The sequence below is a fragment of the Quercus lobata genome, chromosome 5 (assembly GCF_001633185.2).
Source record: "Quercus lobata isolate SW786 chromosome 5, ValleyOak3.0 Primary Assembly, whole genome shotgun sequence".
In the NCBI taxonomy this organism is placed as follows: Eukaryota; Viridiplantae; Streptophyta; class Magnoliopsida; order Fagales; family Fagaceae; genus Quercus; species Quercus lobata.
Genome location: NC_044908.1, coordinates 52152261 through 52177446, shown reverse-complemented (window position 1 = coordinate 52177446; position 25186 = coordinate 52152261). Strand labels below are relative to the sequence as shown.

The following is a 25186-nucleotide window of genomic DNA, read 5'->3' as shown; positions in this document are numbered from 1 at the left end:
ATTAATTGTAGTATATTCATTCGTAACTACCTTAGTGGTAATATACCCCACGAATGGGCTTCTTCTACCGAGTTGGAATATTTGTAAGTGACTCCTTCAGTTCATATCCAAGGTTAGCCAATAAATGTTCGTTCTTATTTTTTATCAAGTGTATTTGCTGTAGAGACATCGGTGTGAACAACGTATCAGGACCAATCCCAAGCTTCTTGGGAAGCATGACCAAACTTACATATCTGTATGCTCTTTTTGTATTTTTCTCTCACTCGCCTATATCATATAGATGGTTAAACTATAACATGCTTTCATTTGGTCTAGCCAGCTCTAAAATATTTAAGGACATTATATATATTCAGGAGCCTATCTTGCAATATGTTTTCTGGAATTGTTCCCCATGAGCTTGGAAATTTGATTAACTTGGAGACGCTGTGAGTATTTCTTTGTTTTCTATTATTTAATTTTTTAATCAGATTTGATTATTCATTAATTTCTTTATTCTCCTTGATTTGCTTCATCCCTTAACACATGCAATGGTCTGAACTTTCCTTTCGATGACTACAGTAATCTTAGTGCTAACTATCTAACAGGAGAGTTGCCAGTTTCTCTTACTAATCTGACCAAATTATGAGAACTGTAAGTGGAATTACTTGTAACCGTTTCTATAGCTGGTAGTATTTACTCTATTTTTAGATTTTTCCTTTGAAAAATAATCTTCAGGTTTGTATTTTGTTTATATTGTTTCTATTTTGGGACATATCAGTAGGATTAGCAGTAACAACTTCACTGGAAGAATGCCTGACTTTTTCCGAAGTTGGAAACAACTTAAGAAATTGTATGTGCCTTTTTCCTACTTAAAAAAAAAAAAAAAAAAAAAAAAAAAAAAATCTAAATCTCTCTCAGGTAAAGGTTTCAGGTGTGATAAAGATCCATTTGAATTGTGTTTTTAACAGAGAGATTCAAGCTAGTGGTTTTGAGGGGCCATTCCTTCTAGCATTTCTATCTTGAGTAATTTAACCTTGCTGTGAGTACTACTGCCTTCTAAGTTAACAATTCTTGAGTTGCATAATCTCAAAGATGCAATTGTATTTTTTTAAATTTAAGAAATTTAATGCTGAAGAACTAACATCTATTGAATTGATGGTGCAACTCTATGTAGAAGGATCAGTGACTTAGTTGGAGAGGGTTCAAAATTTCCAAACTTAAGTAGCATGACAGTGCTGAAAAGATTGTAAGTAAATTTTTTGTTGTAAAAAGCTATGAATGGAAATGATGCAGAATTTATGGCAGTTTTTCTTACCTGAAGTTTATTTATATTTCAGGATGTTCAGGAGCTGTAATATCTCTGGACCAATTCCTACATATATATCAAACATGACAGAACTTCAAATCCTGTAGTTCCCGTATCATTTATCTTCTTCTTTTTCACTCTTATTTATTTATTTATTTTCTTTTTGCCTCTTTTATTGGAAAAGGAGTGAACTGCAGCCCACATATGATTGGAGAGAACACGGTCAATTATCCCCATATTATTTATTATAGATACATGCATATGAAAGTTTTGATTTATCCAAAATAAATGTTCAATTTCTTTTGTAGTATAACTAGTTGTCAATATATAGAAGTTTACAGATTTCAATTTTCGATAATACTTTTATTTTCTAGAACTTAGTGCGCATAATCATTTCAATAAATTTTTTTCTTTTTAATTTAGAATAGAAACTTAAGCTAAAATGGGTACTATTTGAAACAGAGATGTGGTATCGAAAAGCATAATATCACCACTGATTAGATAAACATTTTTGGAGTTTCTCTATCAATTAGTTGTTACTTGTTAGTTGTTACAAATTTATTATGTTTTTAATTTTGACTTGCATGCTTTTTAGTAGTGGAATTCTTGTGTCTTATAAGTTATTTTTCAATATTTGGCGGTTAAGTTATAAACCTTCTTTTCTGTTATTCTGACATCTGTATTGTTATATTTGCAGAGATCTCAGCTTCAACAGATTGGATGGAATGGTTCCAGATTTTGGTGGTCTAAAAAAATTGAAATACTTGTAATCTTCACGGCCAAACCTTTAACATAGTTCAATTGTAAAATAAATTCAAATAAATAATTGGCCAGCTAAAGCACCAATGATATGTAACCAGGTTTGGCTTTTGGCCAACATCTACGGGTGAATCTGCAATGAACTTCACTCTGCATACACTTAACACTAGAACCCTCTCCATCTGCTTTGTCTTTCAGAATAAACCTAAAGGGACCTTAAATAACTGGGTTGTTACAAGAGAAAATAAAGTAGGACCTTTAATATAGTCATACTATTATGTGTTTAACCGGTGGTGTTGTGTTTTTTTAACTAAATTGGTATCTGGCAAGCAACTTGCTCACAGGGCCTATTCCAAACTGGATCAAGAACAGAGACAATACGTAGTAAGGGTTTTCATCCTAAATTCTACTTCAATTTTGCATGGACTGATAAGCACATTTTTTTTTTTTTTTTTTTTTTTTTTTTTTTTTTTTTTTCCTTTGGGTTAAAGGGAAGATACATAACGAAGCTAGCTAGCCAAAATAGATGGCATAGCTGCTGAAAGCCTATAAGAGCACAAACCAGAAGCATCAAAGCTTAAAAAATTAGAGAGATCAACAGAAGGGGGTTCTTCTAAAATTCAAAGTCTTCTTGTCGAGCACAACCCCTTCTTGAGAGATCATCTGCACATTTATTCAATTCATGATAAATATGGCTGACTCTGATTTGGCGGAACCTGTTGAGTTATTGTTGGGTTCTAAGAATTTAGGTTTAAATGTATTAGAACTTCAATTTGTAATGTTGGCAAACCATGATCAAAACGTTTAGTCTTGTGTTAGACTTGCTCAAAGTGTGTTTAAGTGTAAAGTTGGAATCGAGTGTTCTACAGGATTTACTGTGTAAATCTGCCTGACTCGATCGATTGAGAATTAGACTCAATCGATCGAAGTTTGTGTAGATTGTTTTTCTGCAGAATTTTCCAACTCAGCCCAAGCCCGTTTGATGTGTAGGGTTTTATTTTTTGCCTTAAATATAAAAGGGAAAATCCTAGCCACGTTTTGAGTTGGCTCTTTATGCTGTGTGTGTGAATCTTTTGTGAGATCTAGAGGTGTTTGCCTTCACATACACTTAGGGTTTCCAATCTCAAGATTGATGTCGAGAGCTTAGTGATCAATTCAGTTGCTGCTTCAAGAGCTTAAAGATATACAAGCAGGAGTGCTTGTGCTTGCTGTGAATCCAAGAAAGAAAGTAGTCCGTGGACTCGGAACTATCACATGGTCATGGTAGTAAGGTTCCTACTCGAGGTACGTAGCAATAGGATGTTAGTGGTCTAAGTCGCTATTGAGTAAACTTCAATTCTTTCATAGTTGATTTGTTTTACCTTGAGGATAGTTAGGTTAAATCCTCCCTAGGTTTTTTACCGATTTGGTTTTCCTAGGTCATCATATCATTGTGTTCTTTATATTTCCGCTGCTTTGCATGATATGATATATTTGTGTTAACTTAGATCTGATAATTTGACTAAGTAATCACTTGGCTAATTAACTAGGTTAATTTGGTTGTATTTTAAGGGGTCTAAAAATGAACGAGTGGTATCAGAGCGGGTTAGCTCTAGTATTTAGATCCTTTGATCTAAGAGTTGATCATTGACCCTAGTTGTCATGGAACACGGTCACTCTGTTATTATTCCACCTCACTTTGATGAGAATAATTATGCTTATTGGAAAGTAAGGATGAAAGCATTCCTGAAATCTATTGATGAGAGAGTTTAGAATTCCGTTGAATACGGATGGGAGAAGCCCACTACTCCTGTAAGTGAGTGGCAAACTTCTCAGAAAGAAGAAGCCGCTTTTAATAGAAAAGCTATGAATGCTATTTTTAATGCTGTTTCTATGGAGGAATTTAAGAGAATCTCTAATGTTGAGGTTGCTCATACTGCTTAGAATATCCTCCAAACTATGCATGAAGGCACAAAGACAGTTAAGATCAATAAGTTACAGCAATTAACAACTAGATTTAAAAGCATTAAGATGTCTAATGATAAATCTTTTGATGAATTCTATGTTAAGCTTAATGATATTGTTAATTTTGCATATAATTTGGGTGAAATCTACGATCAACCTAAAATTGTTAGGAAGATTCTTAGATCTTTGACTGAGGATTTTAGACCCAAAGTAACTGTCATCACTGAAAGCAAGGATGAGTAAGAGTAAACATTGAGACATTTCAATCCATTTGAAAGAATAAACGAAATTCTTCTTAAAAAAAAAAAAAAGCAAATTTTGTTTTCTATCTTCTTTCTTAAAGCACAATGCGCTACGCTACACATGTATTACGGCCATTTATCCATAACACTCACTAAATATATTTCTATATTAAAAAAACCTAAAGTAAAAGAAATTATTGATTATCATTTTTAGAAATTAATGCAAACATTACAATAAATGATGTTCAACTTATGCTCCAAAGAATTTAAACATTTTCGTGTAACATTAAACTAAAATAGTATCAATTTGCATTTAATTATTTCGTCATCAAATTCTCAAAAAAAAAAAAAAAAAAAAAAAACTATTTCGTCATCTTTAATCAAATACATAAATCTTTTTAAACATAAACATGTACTTAAATATAAACTTATTTTAAAAAAGAAATTAGTTCTTTACATTCATTCCATATGTGCATGTTTTCATACTATATTATACAAAAAACAGATAAAAATTTGTGACCTTTACTTATAAACAGCTCATGCTAAAAGGATTTCATGAGATTTTAGAACATTTAAATACTGTACTTGTGAACATAATTCTGGTAAACTGTAAGGTATAGTATTTACTATTGAATTCTGAACATATAGCATGATTCCCTTATATATAAACATAACATGTTCTACTCTTTACTGCCCATTCTACCAACATATACTTCACTTACTAAATTTAAATGAACTATCAAATTACATCCAATTTTCTTGCCAATTTATAGAGTTACCCATTTAGATTTCTAGTAATTTCCCTTATAGTTTCAAAGCCTAAGAATAAATTCATGCTTTATTAAAAATCATACAATCCATCATGCTCAAATCTGCCCTAATAGAATTTCAGTTGAATTAGAAATTATACTATTATTTTTATATTGATCTAATTGCTGTGAGACCAGTTCCATAAGAACCAATGTCTTAGCTTTCATAGAAACTATCCCTAGCATCCAAATTCACAGAATAGGATTTAATTCAACATTTTTCATGTTGTAAACACAAAATCTGTCACAGAGATAGTTTTAACACCTTTACTCACAAAATCATAAAATGATTACAAATGGTCTTATTATCATATGGGGATTTTTATTCTCTCATTAAACATGTTAGAAAACACTTATATACAGTCATTTAACCATTTATAACAAAATGGAAAACAATAAAAGTCCCAATAGTAACATCAGTTTGTACTAACCTTAACTTTTTCTTAATTTCTTATTCACATGCAATAATCAATTAATAGAACCCTATTCCACTTTCAACAAATCACCAATATCACAATTTTCTTATTTCACAAACCCCTAATCCAATTACTAGAAACAACAATGGGGAATTTATGGATTCAAAGGGTTAGAAGCTAGATTTTCTTACTCAGGCTTTGGGGTCTTGAAGGATTGGAAGCTAAGCTTACTATAGCAAGAAGCCTTTCCCCTTTTTTTCGCTGGACCTATATGTGTAGACAGGGAGAGTGCTTGAGCTTTCTAGCTCTTTCTAGTTTTATGTGAGAAATGAGAGCAAAAGGAGGTACAAATTTTGGTTTATTTAGCTGGCTAGGGAAGTTTCTCACTTGAATTAGTTAGTGGCTTGCCACAGCTCTCACATGCATGGTAAGAAGAACAAGTGTCCTCTTAAGTATTGGGCCAAGTGTCTTGTGCGTTGTGGCTATTGGTTCATGTGTGTCAAAAGTTACTAAAATACCCTTCCCTTAAGTAGCTAATTACAATACTATATATATATATATATATATCGAGATAGGTTCAAGTTACACCCGATGTAACCGTAAAGAGTTACACATTTTTTAAACCATTGGATTTAAATAGATCCAACGATCAAAAAACACACTCATTAATGCTAATATTCTAATTAGGATCTCATTAATTATTCTTTATTTATTGTATTCCATACCTATCTCTTAAAAAAAAAAAAAAAAAAAAAAAAAAAAAAAAACTCCACCACACATCTCTCTGTCTCTTTTTCCTCCACTGCTCTTCCACCTCCACGGCCAAGTCGCTGGCAGAGAGAGACCCAAAAAAAAAAAACCGCTAGTTGCACAATTGGTTAGTCTCCCACTTTTTTTCCCTTGTTATAATTTCTTAAATAGAACTATTTTATTGTATTCAACTATATTGTAGTACAAATGTTGAAAATTTTGGTGACTGTTGTGGTTCTTTTTATATGCAATAGTAGTCTTTTAGTTCTTTTTATATGCAACTATATTTTCTGGAACAACTTGTTATTGACTAAATCTATTGGGTCTAATAGTTCTTTTTATATGCAATAGTAAATATAATGTATCAAAACAGCTGCTGCATGTGTAGATATAACCTCTATTTTTCTATTGGGCCTGTTAGTTGTTCCAAACTTTATTGTCTCGCGTGTAGTTAAGGAACATGTGTTTTGTAGCTACATGTTTACACACTAATGAGAGGGAACTTTGATATTATATTCGGTCTATTAGTTTTAGCTACAGGTATTGGCTACTAAATCGAATAGTACTTGGCTCAAAGTGACTATTTCTTTAGATATGGAATTATTCAAATTTTTATTTATGTTTTGTAGCTACAATTGGTAATATATTTACATATTTTATATTTTTGTTCATTGTTTATATTGGTTGATATAGTTACTAAATACCAAATGGAGTGTGAAGAGTTATATGATGCCCCAAACAATCCAGAGTTATCAGAGCAAGAGTTACCACTTGAAGATTTTGGTGATTGTGAGTTGAAATCCAAGCCATATGTCGGAATGCAATTTGATTCCCTTGATGGTGTTGAAACTTTTTACAAAGAATTTGCAAAAAAAGAAGGTTTTGGGATCTATGTTTGTACCAGTAAAAGACCGCCTAGAAGTGATAATATAACAAGTTGTATTTATGTATATTGTAGTGAAGAGCAACGCAAAAGAAAAAAGACACTTGATAATGGAGAGAGTAGAGATGATGAACAAAAGGCCCGTAGAAGTTGTTCAAGTCTTAGAACTTGTTCAAGTCTTAGAACTGGATGCAAAGCAATGCTTAGAGTCAAGAAGAATAAGAAGTTGCAGAAATGGGTTGTGAAGGGATTTGACAACAACCACAATCATGGTATAATTAGTCCAAAAGGTGTGTCATACCTCTGATGCCACCAAAAAAAAAAAAAGTCTACTGCTACCAAAAGTCTTGTTGAAAATTTTGGTGAAGAAGATCTTCTAATAGGAAAAGTTGTCATGATATTCAATGTAGGTGACCAAACATTTACAAGTAGAGATTGCTGGAATCACTTGAGAGATGTTAGGGGAAAAAATCTAGCTGTTGGAGATGCCTCAGCTATCCTTAATTGTTGCCAAAAACAACAGGCTAAAAACTCCAATTTCTTTTATGCAATTCGATGCGATGATGTTGGCTTTATGATTAATTTTTTTGGGTGGATGCGCGATCAAGAATGGCTTATCAATACTTTGGGGATGTAGTGACATTTGACACGACTTATAAAACAAACAAGTATGATATGCCATTTGCTCCTTTTACTGGGTTAAGCCATCATTGTCAATCAATTGCATTTGGTTGTGCATTGTTGCAAGATAAGACAGAACAAAATTTTGTGTGATTGTTTGAAACTTGGCTTCAAGCAATGTGGGGGAAGAAACCGCTATCTATTATTACAGATCAAGATTTAGCCATGGGTGTAGCTATTGCAAAGGTATTCCCAAGAACTCATCATCATCTTTGCCTTTGTCATATTAAGAAGAAATTTCAGGAGACACTTTCCCATATATATCATAAGAAGTCAATATTCAAACATGAGTTGAAGAGATGCATACGTGAGTCACCTAGTGTGGAAAAATTTGAGGAGGCTTGGAAGATCCTAATATTAACTTATGGCTTAGATAGAAATGAATGGCTTCAAGGATTATATAATATTAGAGAGTCATGGATACTGGTGTACAATAGAAATACTTTCTTCGCAAGAATGAACACTACCCAGAGAAGTGAAAGCATCAATGTGTTTTTTGACTCCTTTGTTCGAGAACTACACTACAGGATTTTGTGGTCAAATTTGTAAAAGCAGTGGATAGCCGTTATAAGAAAGAAAGAAAGGAAGATTTTGATTCAAGACATAAGAGTCCTTCTTTGGTAATTGGCTCAAAAATAAAGCATCAAGCTGCTTCTATATACACAAGAACCATATTTAGCAAGTTCCAAAAAGAGTTGGTGAGTAGTTATCATTTTACAAAGGAAAAGGTTGAGAAAAATGGAACTTTTTATAAGTATAGAGTAACAAGTTCCTTTGATCCAAATGATGCATTTATTGTGAAGTTGAACTTGGAATCAAAAGTTTGTGAATGTGACTGCCAAATTTATGAGTTTATGGGAATTGTTTGTAGGCATATGTTATTAATCTTTCAAGCTAAAAATATTTTTGAGATTCCTAGCCACTACATCCTACAACGCTAGACAAAAGAAGCAAATAAAAAAAATCAAAAGTGTAGAATATAGATCAAGGTGTGAGGATGAGCATCATATGTCAAGAGCCTTATAAAGCATCCATGTTTGTCATTGTGTAAGTCAACTGTCTTACCTTGCTGAAAAATCTGAAGATATATATGAAATGATCATCTTCGACTTAGACCAGACCCTTAAGAAAGTTTTTGGAATGGAAAATCAATTGCTTGAAGGTAATGAAAATGATGAAATGAATATGCATCACAAGAGTGGTGAATTAGCTGCTGTTGTTGAAGTACAAGACTGCTCTCCCAATGTTCCTTTGAATATAAAAGATCCACATGTATCACAAACCAAAGGTCAAAAGAAAAGCACTGAGAAACAAGGTCATGGTGGGGCAATTAAAGGTGAGCTTGAAATATCCTTAGCTCGTGCAACAACAAAAAGACAATCTTGTCAACTTTATGGGAGTTATGGTCATAATCGTCGTACTTGTAAACAATATAATGGCGAAAGAAGTGATTAACAAGATGAAGAAAACATGACAGTGTTTGATGCCAATAATATTGATGATTTAGCATAAAGTGAGTTTTTTCATTTCATTTTTTTAGTCTTTTTTTTTTAATTTTTTAATTTTGATTGTAATAATATATATCTTTTGTTTCAAATTTACTTATACATTGTTTTCTACTTTAGGTACATGTGGCTGAAGAGAATAACAAAATGAGCTTCGCTTGGTAGAATTGAGATATATAGAGTCCAAGTAGCTTAAAATATAAGCGTTTAAGGACCTATGTTGTTAATCATGATGAAACAATACATTTTGGTTTTTTTATTTTGTTTTTGTTTTGTTTTTTTAAGGACCTATGTTGGAATACTATTTGGAACTTTCTAGCTAAGAATCTTAACTGTTAGTTTTTGTTCCATGACAACATATATATGGAGGGTAGTAGCAGTGTAGCCATAGCTTTGGTTACAACTACTCATTTAATTTTGCTTTGATTTAATGTGATTAATGGTGTGTTTATGGCACATTTTTCAGATTTTTAAGCAATTCTATACTCTTTGTTTAATCCTATATTCATTTTTCATAGAGGAAAACTTTTTGTGAAAAACAAGAAATGGTAGACCTCTTTACTTAGCTGTTACTTTGGATTTAAGTAGTATCATTTTACACTATGGGTTCAGGGTATGTTTCATAATTCATTTCTATTGCCTATAATACTAGGGAGCATGGAAACTGCATGGTAATATAAAGAAAAGAAGAAAATTTACTTAGTAAAGGTTTATTTGCTTAGAACCATTTGCTTTCTTAGACAACTTAGGATTTCAGAGCATATGGTTTGGGGATTGTATATTATTTTGAAAGTTTTGAAGATGAGATAGACAGATTGTTGTAAAAAAAATTAGTAATCCAGAGCATACCAATAATTTTAATGATTTTAAATTGCATGGAAATTGGATAAAATTTTATATTGGAGAAGCAATCTGTTAGAATAATGAAAACGTTTTGGAGGAAACCTATTAACAATTTTCCCAAAATGTGTTACTGTCTCCCAAGATGGTTTTCAATCAATCATGGTCAACATGTTGTCCTATAATGCATTAGCAACCTGCCTGTTATCTTGATTCAGGACTCTTTCGCTTTTAGAAATTGATCAACAAAATCGTATTTTGATCTAAAGATAAAATACACATGTTAAAAAAAAATTAGTAGCTTCATGGGCAGCAGAGTTACAGTATCTCTTAATCCAAACATCTCTAATTACAAAAGTTGATATATGAAGAAGCGATTTTATTCAATCAATGGGAGTCCAAGTGTACAACTAACATAAATACATTTAGCAGTAACAACTAATAACGGATACAATAGTGTTTGCTGCTCCATAATCACTCCAATACCAGGTGAAGCAGAGGTCTAAGGATCATTTTTGTTGCTCCATAATCACTATAATACATTTTGTATTCCCATCAAAACGTTTGTCTATGAGCCTTCTAACATTTCCCTGCAAAATGAAGTGTTTGTTTTAAGTCTTTCACAATCATTTATAAGCAATAAATCTTACTTTAAGAGCCTATTTTAAAAATTAGAGCAAGTTAGTACTACTACTTTCATAAGGTGTTGTTATCTTCCGATGAAAGGACCACCACCACCACCCCCACCCCCACCCCCACCCCCAAAAATAAAAAAGAGGGAGGTGGCAATTTTTAACTTTATAGAGAGGAAATCTTACAAGATTAAAAAACGATAGCTGACCCAATAGAAAAACAAAGGTTATATCTACACATGCAGTAGCTATTTTGATACATTATATTTACTATTGCATATAACAAGAACTAATAGACCCAATAGATTTAGTCAATAGCAATTTGTTCCGGAAAATATAGTTGTATATAAAAATAACTTTTTTTTTAATAGAATATGGTAATTCCTTTTAACTGTTCAGAAGTATATACAACCACAAATATTCAAATTGAAATTACAGTGTTGGACCCAAAGGACCATTTATAGAAAATGGTAATTCCTTTTAACAATTAAACATACATATTGGTGACCATTTAGCATAAATCACAGCCCTTGATAGGTTCATAGAGTATGCTGAAGTTTTTGATAGAACAAATCTATTTATCTCCATTTTTTTTCATATTAAATCAAGACACGTAGTAATATTTGTCAGTGGAAACTTGGAATAAAAAATTAGTAACATGTGAATTTGAATAAAAAATTAGTAACATGTGAAATTGAATGAAGGAATAGACTGTGTAAAAGTAGTGTACATTTAAACCTGGCACTGGCAGGTTAAGCTAGCCCGATGCAGATCAAGACAGTGTTATGGCTCGGATAGTACATAGTATAGGGCATATAAAAAGAACTAAAAGACTACTATTGCATATAAAAAGAACCACAACAGGCACCAAAATTTTCAACGTCTGTACTACAATATAGTTGAATACAATAAATTAGTTGTATCTAAGAAATTATAACAGGTGAAAAAAAGTGGGAGACTAACCAATTGTGCAACAAGCGGCGTTTTTTTTTTTTTTTTTTTTTTTTTTTTTGCTAGCGACTTGGCATTGGAGGTGGAAGAGTGATGGAGGAAAGAGACACAGAGACAAAGGAGACGAGCAATGGAGGAATTTTTTTTTTTTTTTTGAGAACGGAGGAAAAAAATTAGAGAGAGAGAGATGTTACTTTTTTTTTTTTTTTTTTTAAATTTTAGAGATAGGTATGGAATGCAATAAATAAGAGATAATTAATGAGATCCTAATCAGAATATTAGTATTAATGAGTGTCTTTTTTTACCGTTGGATCTATTTAAATCCAATAGTTTAGAAAAAGGCTTTAGAGTTACACCATATGTAACTTGAACCCATCTCGTATCTATATATATAGAGTTAATAAAACTTTTATTGAAAAAAATTGAACATCATGTTCATGATAGTGAGCACTCTGTACAAGGAGTAAATACAACTAAATCAAGAGCAAAAAGAAAGAGAAAGTGTAAAAATCAAACAATGAAATACAACTCATACAACACCAAATACGATCCCACAAAAACAAAGTACCAAAGAGAAGAGACTTTAAGAGGTCTAAGGGGTCTCTCATTGTCTTCAAAAATGCAAGTATTACGTTCTTGACAAACAATCCACATTAAACATGTTGGGACCATATTCCATATGATTAATAAGTGCTTTCCAAACCAATTTCTCAAAGCAAAGAGAAGAGAGTTAACTGACTTCAACATTACCCACCGAATCCCAAACATTTCAAAAGCTTCATACCATAAGGCATGAGAAAACTTATTGTGAAGTAGCAAATGATCCGGATATTCCCCATCACAACAACATAAGCAACATTTAAAAAGTTTATAATACGTATAATTGTTTTTAGGCTAAAATGCAAAACTCACATTCTAAGTTATACTAGAATTATTTTTAGTTCTCTAACTTTTTTTTTTTCATTCATTTCTATCCACTAAATTTCTAGTTTATTCAATTAAGGCTTTTCCGTCAACTTCCGTTAAAATTTGTTTAAAAAATAAAATTTGGAAAATATTTTTCAATCATTCATTGGATTTTTTAATTTAAAAATTTTGAAGAAAAAAAATTAAAAAACTGGATAATTAACTACAACATTTAATAGCAGTAGATGGAGAGGCCTTAATCAAATAAACTTTAAACTTAGAGGACTAACATGAACGAAAGCAAAGTTAGAGGATTAAAATGAATTCTAGTCAAATATGAAGAGTGAGTTTTGCATTTTAACCTTGTTTTTAATTAGAAAAATATCTATTGTTGTAAGCAGTATTCTAGTGCAAAAAGTGGGTAATATGGATAATCAGTTTTAAAGTTTAAAAGCAACTTACAGTTTAGGTTTTACCATATGCAACCCTAAAATTAGTTTTTTTTTTTTTTTTTTAAATTAAATCTGATTAATATGTGAGGGCATTTTGACCCATTTAAAAAGTGGACACCAAAAATGGTCTCCCTTAATAATAGTATAAATATATTAAGTTATTTTCATGAAATTTATTATTTTCCTTATTTGACCCTATTATTTGAAGTTTTTTAAGTTTATTATGAGTAATGTGTGATTATTATTTTTATAATTTAACCCTATTATTTGAAGATTTTAAATTTATCTAGATTAATGAGTGAATATTTTGAACCATTTAAAAATGAGGCCACTAAGCCAAGAGTTTTATAGTTCAATTGGTTGGTACTTTTTGGTATTTCTATGATATTTAGGATTCAATCCCCCTCCCTCGTTAACTATCAAATTATTAAAAAGAAAAAAATTACTGAACTCTAAAAATTGTATTATCCTTATAAATGATTTTTGAGATTTTAAACAACATAGCATTCTACTTTAATATGTGATTGAGTTGAAATATCAGGTTCCAATTTATCTTATTTTAATATAGCATAAATACTATTTTGTTTACAAATAATTGTATAAATAATCTTTAAATTTTCATACATTAAATTAGCGAAAGTACAAAGTATTGATTAAGTAAACCCCAAAAAAAAAAAAAAAAAAAAATCTTTATGTCCCAAAAACTCACTATTATGAAGATAAGTTTTTTTTTTTTTTTTTTTTTTTTTTTTTTTTTTTTTTTTTTTTTTTTTGTGGTTGAGAAACAGATAAGTTTTAGCTGAAATGCTGGCCTCTGCTTAGAGAGGACAAGATTAATAGAAAAAAAAAAAAAAAAAAAAAAAAAAAAAAAAAAGTGCTCTCATTAACTCAATTTTCGCTTGAAACGTCTTTCTCTTTTTTATTTTATTTTTCAAATTGATAAATACAATTCCGAATTTCCAATACCTAAAAATATAAACCACAAATCTCATTGTCAACCATTAATGAAAAGGCAAAAATAATAATACTCTTATACTTACCTCTAAATACCATTAGCATGTGTTTTTTTTTTTGGGAAATTAATAATTTTCTTATTATATTTACCTCTAATGCATGAAAACAAGCCTCATAATAGAATTTTCTAATTTCAAGGTAGATAGAAGTTTCATGAACTTTTTCTAAAATATAAACTTAATATTTTTATAAGAAGGAATTAAAATATTAAAATATAAAATATGAGTTTTACTAACATGTGCCTTTACATTAGTAAACTATTTTAGATATTTTTTTATGAAAAAAAAAAAAAAATTACTTTTTTATTAGCTTTTTTAATTTCTCATAAAAAAAAACATTTCTAAAATGAATGGTTAATGTATGCTCTTTGGGCGTACATTATCCGGACCAATAAAATATTTATCAAAATTTAATTTACTCAATGTGCGGGCTTCAAAAAAAAAAATTACTCAATGTGCGGGATTTATGCCTTTTGATGGAATAAATCTCGACTGTAGGGGATATGGAACCAAAATTGGACCTATGTGCCACAGAGAGCATGAGTAGATTTTGACTGATTGAGCTAGTTTTAGATTTTGGGCTGTGTTTTGAGCTGCTTGAGTTTGAATAAATCTGGGATGACTTGTTGGGCTGGATAGTGTGATGGAATGGGTTTAAATTGGATTTTGGGCCACAATTTTATCCGTGGGTTTAGGCCTTTTGAGTGGGTCTTTATATTCAGTATTGATTAGCTTCGTCCTAATTGGGCTGGAGTCCATCATAGCTTGAACAAATCAAAGTGGACCATCAGCTAAAGCTTTTTTAGTCCCATTATCTACTTTGGTGCTCAAATTTTACATGAGCACGCATGATGAATCCCAGAGCTTTGGAAAATTGTGGGTTTCCAGGATTATTAGAAGAAAGTGATGACTATGTTTGGTTAATTATGCTGCCAAACAACGAGTCTAAAATTGTTTCTACCTTTCTTAACAAAGCAAAAAGCCTAATGTCAGTTCATCAAGTATGTTAAGCTAGTCATGTAACAAGGAATGCCTATTAACCAACCCTCTAGTATATCTTCATTTAGAGCATAAACTTAAGATCTGTTCACTCCCCAAAGGGCATACATCTACTTCAGTGCCAGAACTTTGACAATATTGGCAAAGCCAAAACTCCAGAACATGCGGTAATTCTATAGGATATGATTAAGGTATAACATCAACTCACACAAGATTACCAACTGAAATCACTTTTATTATACACCAATCACAATATGTTAATTACCTCAACAATTGTGAAATTTACTATGTCACACTTATACTATTTCATCCATTTCCCAAAGAATGATTATGGGGCATCATCTATTTTATAAAGTACACCAAGATACTCAAGAAAATGTTGTTGGAGACTTGGTGGTGGTTAGAAAGTGAATATTTTAGCATGAAAAAGAAAGGATTATGGGGCATTATCCTATTCTACTTCCTCCTACTCTAAGCTCAAAAGGGGAATCGCTTATGGACCATACCAAGAAAGAATGGAATCTAGAGAAATTGCATCAATGTTTTAACTCAATAGGTTCAACCATCATCTTCATCCTTGTCAGCTTAATTGATGCAGAAGATGAGCTAATTTGCCTCACACTAGATTGACCCAATACAGGTCAAGAGTGGCTAGCAATCCATCCCACCAAAACCACCAACCTAGTTAGAGGGGAGTTTACACCTACCAGAACTATGGAAAGTTGTTCAAAACCTCAAAACTGCTCCTAAAATTTCATGTGGAAGGTGAGGAGGGAAAAAGGGAGAAGAGGGGGGTCGGGGGGGGGGGGGGGGGTGTGGTGAAGTAGGTACAAAATTGGGAAATTGCGATACAACTGAGACAGCATTGGTTAGGGCAGAAGAACACCAAAACATGTAATTCTTATTATAAACCAAAGGTAAGAAGAGTTAGAAGAACAGTATAATAATTCTTGTTACATAGTAAAAGCTCAAAGTACACCATGATACTTATTACAAACTATAAACATGCCAAAGAAGAAGCTAATTTGGGCTAAGGAAGCATTCAGAAATTTTCTCCCAGGATTCGAGAGTTTTGTCCTCAGTGTCTGTTTTGTATAATGCAAGGCGATTAACTTGGAAGCTCAAACTGTTAATGCTTTCATCAAGGATACTAGCTCTTTCTTGGGCTTTTTTCTTCTCATCCTCTGTCAGATCCGCATAAAGGAGGCTCAAATGTGGCATATAAGCTGCACATTATACAGCGCAATCATGAATACAGGGAGCCTCACAACCCAATAATCCATTTCCTAATGTCCCCATAGAAGAAAATAACATAAAAGTCCACACTTTCTCTTTCTATATAATGAAAATCTCATTTCTGGAAGGTTGAGCCACCAATAGCACACCAGAGGAAGCAAATGCGTGTTTCATAAGTGCAAAAGCCCAGGCTTAAAAAAGAATGAGAAGGGTAGTTTCTTCAAGACAAACAAGCACCAATAGGTCCAAAACAACCAACTATTCAGTAAAACAGAGGTGACAAACTTGTGCTTAGGTGCACTAGGAATGCATGATTATCTGTGTGCCACATCAAGTTACTAATTACCAAGGACATTGTAAGATTTAAGGATAATAATGAGTAATAGCATTTATGATCCTCCTAAATCAAATTCCTTATATGTATATTCTAGATATCAATCTGTAACCAGAAAATGGGACTAGTCCCCTGTTGACACATTTCCTGAAGCATAAGAGATAAGAATAGTATGATTTCCTAACATAATTTTCAAGTTTCCAGTTTACCATCATTGGGGGACTCCAAAAAATTTCTGTCATAAAATTTTTGCATACTTTTTTTCACCACATGATCCAAACTTCAGGTCCCAAACTAAATTTCATCCGAAATTTATGCACTCTCCCAATTAGAGTCCTAATTCCATTTTATATAAATATGTCTCACCAGTCACCAAAGGATGAACAAGTTGCAGATACATAACAATCATATAGATAGATAGTAAATACTATAATTTCAAATTTGATAAATATCTAATAGTAACCTGAAAAACATACAAAGTAAAAAAACACAATAACTTACGAGTCGATTTCTTGTATCCAAAATGACCACAGCAGTGTGCACTAGTCTCCACTACCTGAAACAAAACACAAAATATAATCCAACAAAAGAAAAGGACAAAAACTTATTAAAATTGATACCAAAATCTGCTTCCATACACTCTCATACACATTATCCACATTTATATACATATATTTTTATTCAAATACGTGATACATAATTATGAGTGCGAGAGAATCAATACCCGAAAACACATTGATAAAAAGAAATAGAAATTATATATTAAAAAAAAAGTGACCTCTGTAGTAGGATGGATGACAAGGAAAACACCCTGAGAAGAGAAAGTGCCCGTAGCCACACGATCAACGGTGGCAGTGTAAGCCTTGCGGCCTTCATAGGCTGATCTGAACTTGTCAACCGCATCTTCCGGTGTCAAATGGACGGCCCCAACAACAGTTATGTGGGGCTCGAATTTGGGCCCACCGAACTCGGACCCAAGGCTATCCATCAGCTTCTTCAGCCTGGCCGCCACGTCATCAGGTGGGACAGCCCAAACCGAGTACGCCTGCTTCTCTGGCTCTACTTGTTGGGAGGTTGCCATGAGATCGAATATTAAGGTCGAAGTACTAGAAGAAGAAGAAGAAGAAGAGGAAGTGGGTTTTGATGCAGATAAGGAAGAGAGTGATTTGTTGGTTTTTTCAGAAACAGAAACAGAAATTTGATGTGGAACAAAAAAAACCCAAAATGGTGATGGGGTTTTGGATGTTTTTGATTGTCTGTTGTGTTGAATATTGAGGTTGTTGTGTGCTTCGGTTTTGTACGTAACTTGTAAGCAATTAAAGTTGGAATTTGATACTGAGAGTGGAATGCGGTGGCACATGAATAGGTAATCATCCACAAATATTAAATCGCAGTGAGCCGTTTTTTAAAAGCTTGCAAATTTAATTGTTATGGAAAAATTGTTGGGTGCATTGCACCATGAGTTCAGCGCACTTTTTTTTTTTGTTTTTTGAGAAAGGAGTTCAGCGCACTTGTAATAGACATGTCATTTGTCTTTAATGTTTCTTATCTTTTCTTCATCATGTACAAAAGTCAGCATGAGTGATTGGGGTTGGTTGGCTTAGGCGTCTTGGACACGCTGAAGAAAAAAGAAAAGAAAGATACAAAGGCCATTCGGCCTAAGGAGCTCAAGAAAGAGATTTTGGTTAAAGTAATGTCAAAGTAAGTGGCTTGCTTTTATTGTGATTTGATGAGAAGAGTGCGGAAGGAAGTAAAGAAGAAAAGGTGAAAGAAATAAAAGGAAAAGCCATTAGGCCATTTGGAGAAGAGAGGAGAAGCGAAGTCCCAGAGAAACTGAGGATTAAGATTGCGTTTGTTTCGGTGTAAAATATTTTCGGGTGTAAAATATTTTTGAAAAATAAAAATATTTTCAAGTGTTTGGTTGCATTTTAAAAAATGGTTTGAAAAATATTTTCTGGTGTTTGGTTGTATTTTTGAAAATATTATAAAAAAATACATTTTCTACTTGTTGCTCCCATTTTCTCACATTTTCTCAACTTCCAAACAAATATAATACCTTTTAACGCAACCAAAAATCAAAATAAAAACATTTTTTATTCACAAACTCGTCAGATTGGGAAAGAGAGAGAACAAGGGAAAAAGAGGATTAAAGTCAATGGAGGATGGCGGCGGCCAAATCGGGTGGGTTTGGGGGTGGAGTAGAGTGGGCTGGTGATCGGTGGCGGCCAAATCGGCGATCGGTGGTGGCGGCCAGATCGGTATCGAGCTTAGGGCTTTGGGCGACGAGATCGGTGGTTTGATCTAGAGGCGGCAGCGACAGCAAGAGTGGGTGGTGGGTGGTGGGTTGTAGATCGGTGAGGTCAGTGGTTCGATCGGTGGCGACGAGATCGATGGTTCGATTTGGTGCTCTCTCTCTCTCTTCGGGTTGTTGAGTTCTAAGTGAGGTTGGAAATCATTTGAAGGTAAAATGAAAATGTAATTGGTTTTACAGAGTTGGGGTGCCTATTTTACGGTCAACTGAAATTGGTTTTCAGTTTGACCGAATTTTCAAGCGCATCCAAACACCCTCAAGGGTGTAAAATACTTTCTGGATTTCCTTTACCATCGAAACAAACGCAGCCTAAGTGCAGTCTTAAAGAACTGTGTGAGTAAGTGGGCAAGTAAAAGAGAAGAGAAAAATAGAGAGAGTAAGAGAAAATTGTGAGAGATACACAGTGAGAAAAAGAGCAGTGAGTAAAAAAAAAAAAAAAAAAAGTTTTTTTACTCAAGTTGTATCTCTAAGTGTTGTAATCTCTATATAATATAGTGGAATTTTTCGGAGTTTGTCCCTTGGTTTTTCCCTTCAAGGAGAAAGGGTTTTCACGTAAATCTTTATGTTCTTGTGTGATTGTGCTTGCTGAAATTTATTCATAGTTATATAGAATTTTTCCCAAAAAAAATTATACGAAAGTTATTGTGTATGTAACATTACCTTGTAATGAATCTACTGCTTTGTTTGTTTTGATGTAAAATATTTTCAGGTGTAAAATATTTTACATCGAAAATATTTTCTGTAAAATATTTTCATTTTTATAGTGTTTGGTAGCATTTGTGAAAATGTTCAAGAAATCATTTTGTAAAAATTTTCTAATCGCACAACCCACTAAATCACTGCAAAGTCCAACTAGAATAGAGCAAATCAAAGCAAAATTTTGTCTAGTTGGAGCTATTGAAGCATCACCAGCAAATCCAAAGTCATAACCTAGTACAAAAACTGTGACAATCATCAAATCCCACCAAGCTACATAGTATACATGAAGCCCATCAAACAACCCAAGTCATCCGTGAAGCCACCATTAACCCACCACCGTGACAAATGAAACCCATACCTGAAACCCATCAAACAACCCATGTTGTCTGTCAAGGCACCATCATTCTGCCTCCGCCACTGCTGACAAACACAAACCATACCCAAAATCCATCAGCACAAAAATCATTCACTCACCAAATCCTCCGTAATCTGACCCACCAAAAGCAGCTCCACCACAATCCGACCTCCAGAAACTCAACTCAACAATCTTAGATGAATGGTTTTAATCTATTCAATCTGGATCTTGAAGGGCGATTTTCAAAGTTGAAGAACTAGGTCGGATTCAGTAGGGAATGGTGCCACCAGTGGTCTGTTGCTGGTGGGTGTTGTCACTGGTCTCACTAGTTTGGCTGGGGAGAGAGTTTAAGAGAGGGAGAGAAGAACTGAGAAGAAGAGGGAGATAGGATCGGGTGAGAGGGAGTGAGCATTTTGTAAAATGTTTTACCATTGAGTTTTTGGTAAAATATTTTACAAGTTTTTATGCACAAACTTTGGTCAAATTGAAAATATTTTACAACTTTGATTGTATTTTACATGTAAACAAACACTTGAAAATAGGAAAATATTTTACGGAAAATATTTTACGTCGAAACAAATGGGGCGAACATTTATTTTCTTAATTTTGAAAAGATAAATTAGTTTTAATAGAATTATTTTTTAAAATATAATGTTAAAACTTAAAACTCAATGTAGAATGTCAGTAAATAATGAGATTCTGAGTTGCCTTTATTTTATTTATTATTTTTTTTTGAGTTGCCCTAGACTTTAATGGTCTGCTTGGAAGTTTAGAGAGGGAGGAGAGTAGAGGGGAATAGTTATCATCCACCTTGTTTGGATGTTTTTAAAATTAGTAAGGGGAAAGGGAGTAATTATCCCTTCTTCTTGTTTGGAAGTTTTAAAAATTAGGATGGAAATGAGAAGAAATGATTTAAATAGACAAATTTACTCTTATTTGAAAATGGATTTGCAACATTGGTCTATGATTAATTTGTTAGATTAAATAACTATTTAATCAACATTCTCATTCCATCAAATACCACTAATAAAAGTATAAAACTACTATTAACTATTATAAAATAATTTTTATTACCTAAAAAAAATTATAATAAAAATAAAAATAAATTCAAAAATTCAAAACCCAATTGGTCACCGTCATTTCAATGGTGGGCGAAAGAGAGCCATCGTGGCATGCCGGTGGTGGTGAAGATGGAGAATCCGAATTGGTCAATGGTGGAGCTGGAGGGTCCAATGGAGGACGATTTTCTCATCACAACCGACTCGCTCAGGTCGGATCGTACCAGAGACAAAGGCCACCGAGGACGCAAAAATGCCAAGTAGCTCACTTGGGTCCTAATGCTCAAAGCCCACCATGCCGCTGGTTGCTTGACCTCCATCGCCTCCGCAATGTTTGGCCTCGTCGCCTTGATCTGCCGCCATCTCGGTTTGGGCCGAACCGACTCCGATGAAATTGAAAACGAGAATGACGACGCTTCGGTGGAGGGAATGGGGATAGAAATTGTAAAGATACTAGCCCAGAAAAGAGTTGAGACTAGCCTATAAATTGTGTTTGGTTTGTAAGAAAGCACTGGGAAAATTTGTCATTTGCAGTGTTAAATTTTCTTAGGAAACAAACAATGTTTATTTATATAATCGGTTTGTAATTTTGTTAATTTAGAAAGGGTAAATTGGAGAATTCATTTGGTCAATAATTTATCTACTCTACTTTCCCTCCAACTCTCTCTAATTTGGGAGAATTAAAAATGAGGGGTTAGAGGTAGTTGAAACCCCTCCCCTTCCTTCTTTAAAAAACTTCCAAACAAGGTAATTAAATTACTCTCCCTCCCTCTACTCTACTCTACTCCCCTCCTTTTTTTAACTTCCAAACAGGCCGAAAGAACTAGGCAATCCATTTCAAAAAAAAGAAAAAGAAAAAAAGGGGAAAGGAGGTTTGTTATAATACCAACTAAGTCCAGAACATTCTAAAACCTACCAATTTAGTCCCCAAAAGACAATTTTGTCCCTAACATTCTTTCACTTTCTCTATTCTATCTTTGATCCTCTCCCTCTCTCTTCTCTGAGTTATCTCTCTCTAACCGGCAAAACCCACCGTTGAACAAACCCATATCACCCACAGTCGTGCTAGAAAACCCACCAACCAATAAACTTATATCACCCACACCCATTGCCCAACAAACCCATATCACCTACACCCACATTTGGCTAGGAAAACCACCTCCCAACAAACCCATATCACCCATAGGTCCCACTCCCAGTACCATCAGACTTGAAGCATTTGCTAAGTTTATTCAAGTAAGAGTTTGTAATTAGAAGAAATATGTTACACATCTTAAAATTATTAAATTATTATTTTAGGTAGAAGTTTTGAGAATATATATAGATTTAGGTTATTGTAGGGACAGGGTTCGAGCACTTCTTATATTGGATGAGTGGACTCCAGCCCAACTAACCCAATACAATAAATTTATAGAGAATGGGTTCAAGAACTAGGTTTTAGCGAGGATTACAACTAGACACGGTTATGAATGGATTGAACAACAAGGGCATAGACTAAAGTATGGGAGTTTGTCCTCGGGCGTTTCGTCTGAGGAACTTAGTGTTCTTATTATTTCTTTAATGCTAGGTTACAAAAGCTTTTATGTCCATGCAAATTACTCCGGTATACTCCTTTTTTCTCTTCCTCCTGATTTTTTGATCCCCCATTCTTGGAGGATCTCTCACATTATATATCTCCTTCCAATCGATTTTGGCCCTCCATCTGTTGATTATGCAGGTCATTACTCGAGTGCTTGTCCCATCAGCCACCTTCCCAAACCCTCTATGAGGTGCGACAACCAAGACCGCACTATTCAGGGGTCATTTCCTCATTAATGCGGCCAGAACGTTAGTTGGATGCATTTAATGTGGAGGTGATAGTTTTTCCTTGAATTGCTCCTACACCATACCCCCATGAGTATCCTATTGTACTTGTCCTTTTTCTGGGGGCGCTCTGGGAGGCTGCCTTTGACGGCGTGCCGTTTTTTCCTTCTGGGATCTGGAATGCTGAGAACAGAGTCGTCCTTGGCAACATTTCTAGGTTATTTGGGCTTTCTTTGTTCGTCCTCGGCCATTTCTTCCTCCTCAATGTGGGCCTTGGGCTTAGTATAAAGTGGGCCGGGGTTGTCAAATTCTTTGGCCCCATAGTTATGAATTGTTAAATCAAGGTAACGAAAATATAATTTAGAAAATGTCTAAATTTTATTTTCCAAACTCATTTCTACATAAAATTAGATTAAATTTAATATGTCGGGTTCATTTGACACACTTTAAAACAAAATCATGTCTTTTTGTAAGGCCAAGTTCAAGTTGTAGTTAGCTTGAGTGCAAGGCCAATTGAATTGTGTCTAGTTACTCCTTGTTAGAAGCAGTTTTTATTTTCCAACACCCAATTGGGTGAAGTCTATCATCTAAAATATAAAAAATACTTAAATAATAGTAATGCTAAGTTAAAATTGTTAAAATTTATATCTATTCCTTTTTATTATCAATACTGAATTTAGTCCTATATTTATGGGCATATCTAAACTTTTTTTTTTTTTCTAGTTTTTAGTGAAGTATAGAAAAAGAATACTTCATTTTTAAATGATTCATTTATCAAAACTTTTATTTACATCTCTTTCCTCAATTGTTTTTTCTATTTTTTTAAGAGAAAATTCTGATTTATTGATGGGAGTTATCTACTTATCTTTAATCCTAAAATTTAGCCACTTACTACACATCCATAATAAAGTCTCACATTTTTTTTTTCAAAGGAAAGGCTCAAAAAACTATTCATAAGCCTATTGGCTCTTTTTATATAATTAATAGATATTTACCCTTTTTTTTTGGTACAAATGTGTATAATATTTGTCACTTTTTGTGTGTCTACTGTAGGGTTAAGGGCCTAGAGCATATATTGGGTCTTGGGCCTAGGCCAAGAATATGAATGGTCTGAGGAGGAATAAATAGTTATGACAGTTTAAAGTCTCATAAGTAAGGAATAAGTGGAAGGTGGTTCGAGTAGGAATTTCTCCTTGGGTATGATAAATATAGCTCAAATATGTATTCCAACAATCAAGTTGACCTTCCAAGAAGCTCCAGTGATAGGACATGCATCATGAACGTACGAGAAGGAGGGGAACCCAAAAATATCTAAGAGAAAGCTGCTACTACCGCATTGAATTCTCTGCAACTAACCCTCTGACCACATTAATGATGAAGTGATCTCTAAACAGTATTCTTTTAGCCTTACAACCACCCCCAAAGACTTCTAGAGGAGACTGATGGGACAAGCTCCAACATAAGCTATCAACTTTACACGTGTAAGGCAGAGATGAGAGAAGATGTCTAGTATAAATTAGAGTATAAACCCCAAGAAAAGAGAGGGGAAAAGGGAGTAAGAACAAGTAGCCATCAAAATTGCACTTGTAACATGTTTAATTGATTTATATGAAAACTTACCTTCTCGGACAGTGAATTCATTCAGCTTTATGTGTCTTGTTCTTGCTTGATTATCTTTTAAATTCATACTAGCCGTTGTCAAATTCATTAGAGCCTAGTTCTTTGACATACTTTCTACAAATTTATTGTACTGGGCTCACTGAACTAATATCCCTTACACTTTGAGCTTGGGCTGCAAAACGTGTCCCTACATCTACAATGTAAACTTAAATTGCAAGTACAAAGTAAACATATATATATTCTTAAAAAAACAAAAACAAAGCTTAAACCAATTGCGTACTTGAAAAGAAAAAAAAGAAGAAGAAGGTTAAAGTGCTAACTCACCAATTGAATAAACCAAAAACACAATTTATGAGCCTATTGGCTCTTTTTATATAGATTAATAGAAATAGAAATAAAAATAGATATATGAGACTGAAGATTTTTCACCACCATTCCCCAAATCCTAGCCATTGATTTGTATGTACCGGAACAGAGTTTGATAGGCCGCTGTTCCTGTGTACATGTCCTTTGGTCTCAGACTCTCAGTACTAATAAGATAAGATGCATGCTTTCTGCACAACTCAGTAGGAAGTCAAATGGTTCACTGCTCAGTGCTCATAATGACTAATAAGTATTTGTTTAACAGGTAATTAAGTTGGAGACTGATATGCTAATTAAGTAGAATTGGGTAGTTAAATGAACTTATACACAACATTAGTAT

At 33.4% G+C, this 25186-nt stretch overlaps 1 protein-coding gene and 1 long non-coding RNA gene across 2 annotated transcripts; one reads left to right on the top strand and one right to left on the bottom strand.

Moving 5' to 3' along the window:
- The first annotated feature begins 1138 nt into the window (after nucleotides 1–1138).
- On the top strand, nucleotides 1139–2206 carry LOC115989408. The gene is made up of 3 exons (XR_004091914.1): nucleotides 1139–1225; nucleotides 1317–1388; nucleotides 1983–2206. It is a non-coding gene; the product is annotated as an uncharacterized LOC115989408 (long non-coding RNA).
- A 13730-nt stretch (nucleotides 2207–15936) lies between these two features.
- Nucleotides 15937–18111, bottom strand: LOC115992396 (cyclic phosphodiesterase-like). Its single transcript, XM_031116584.1, has 3 exons — nucleotides 17416–18111; nucleotides 17139–17193; nucleotides 15937–16293 (listed from the first exon to the last, which is right to left on the bottom strand). Exons 1-3 carry the CDS (start codon nucleotides 17995–17997, stop codon nucleotides 16088–16090), a joined length of 843 nt encoding a protein of 280 aa, XP_030972444.1. The 5' UTR covers nucleotides 17998–18111; the 3' UTR covers nucleotides 15937–16087.
- Nucleotides 18112–25186: the final 7075 nt, after the last annotated feature.

What these genes read in the sequence shown, in the direction of transcription:
- LOC115992396 (XM_031116584.1), bottom strand. Translation starts at nt 17,997, where the DNA reads ATGTGCCACCGCATTCCACTCTCAGTATCAAATTCCAACTTTAATTGC. An exon ending in TCATCCATCCTACTACAGAG is followed by an intron (nt 17,194 to 17,415) that starts GTCACTTTTTTT and finishes GTTTTGTTTCAG; the next exon opens with GTAGTGGAGACTAGTGCACA. An exon ending in TGGATACAAGAAATCGACTC is followed by an intron (nt 16,294 to 17,138) that starts GTAAGTTATTGT and finishes TATAATGTGCAG; the next exon opens with CTTATATGCCACATTTGAGC.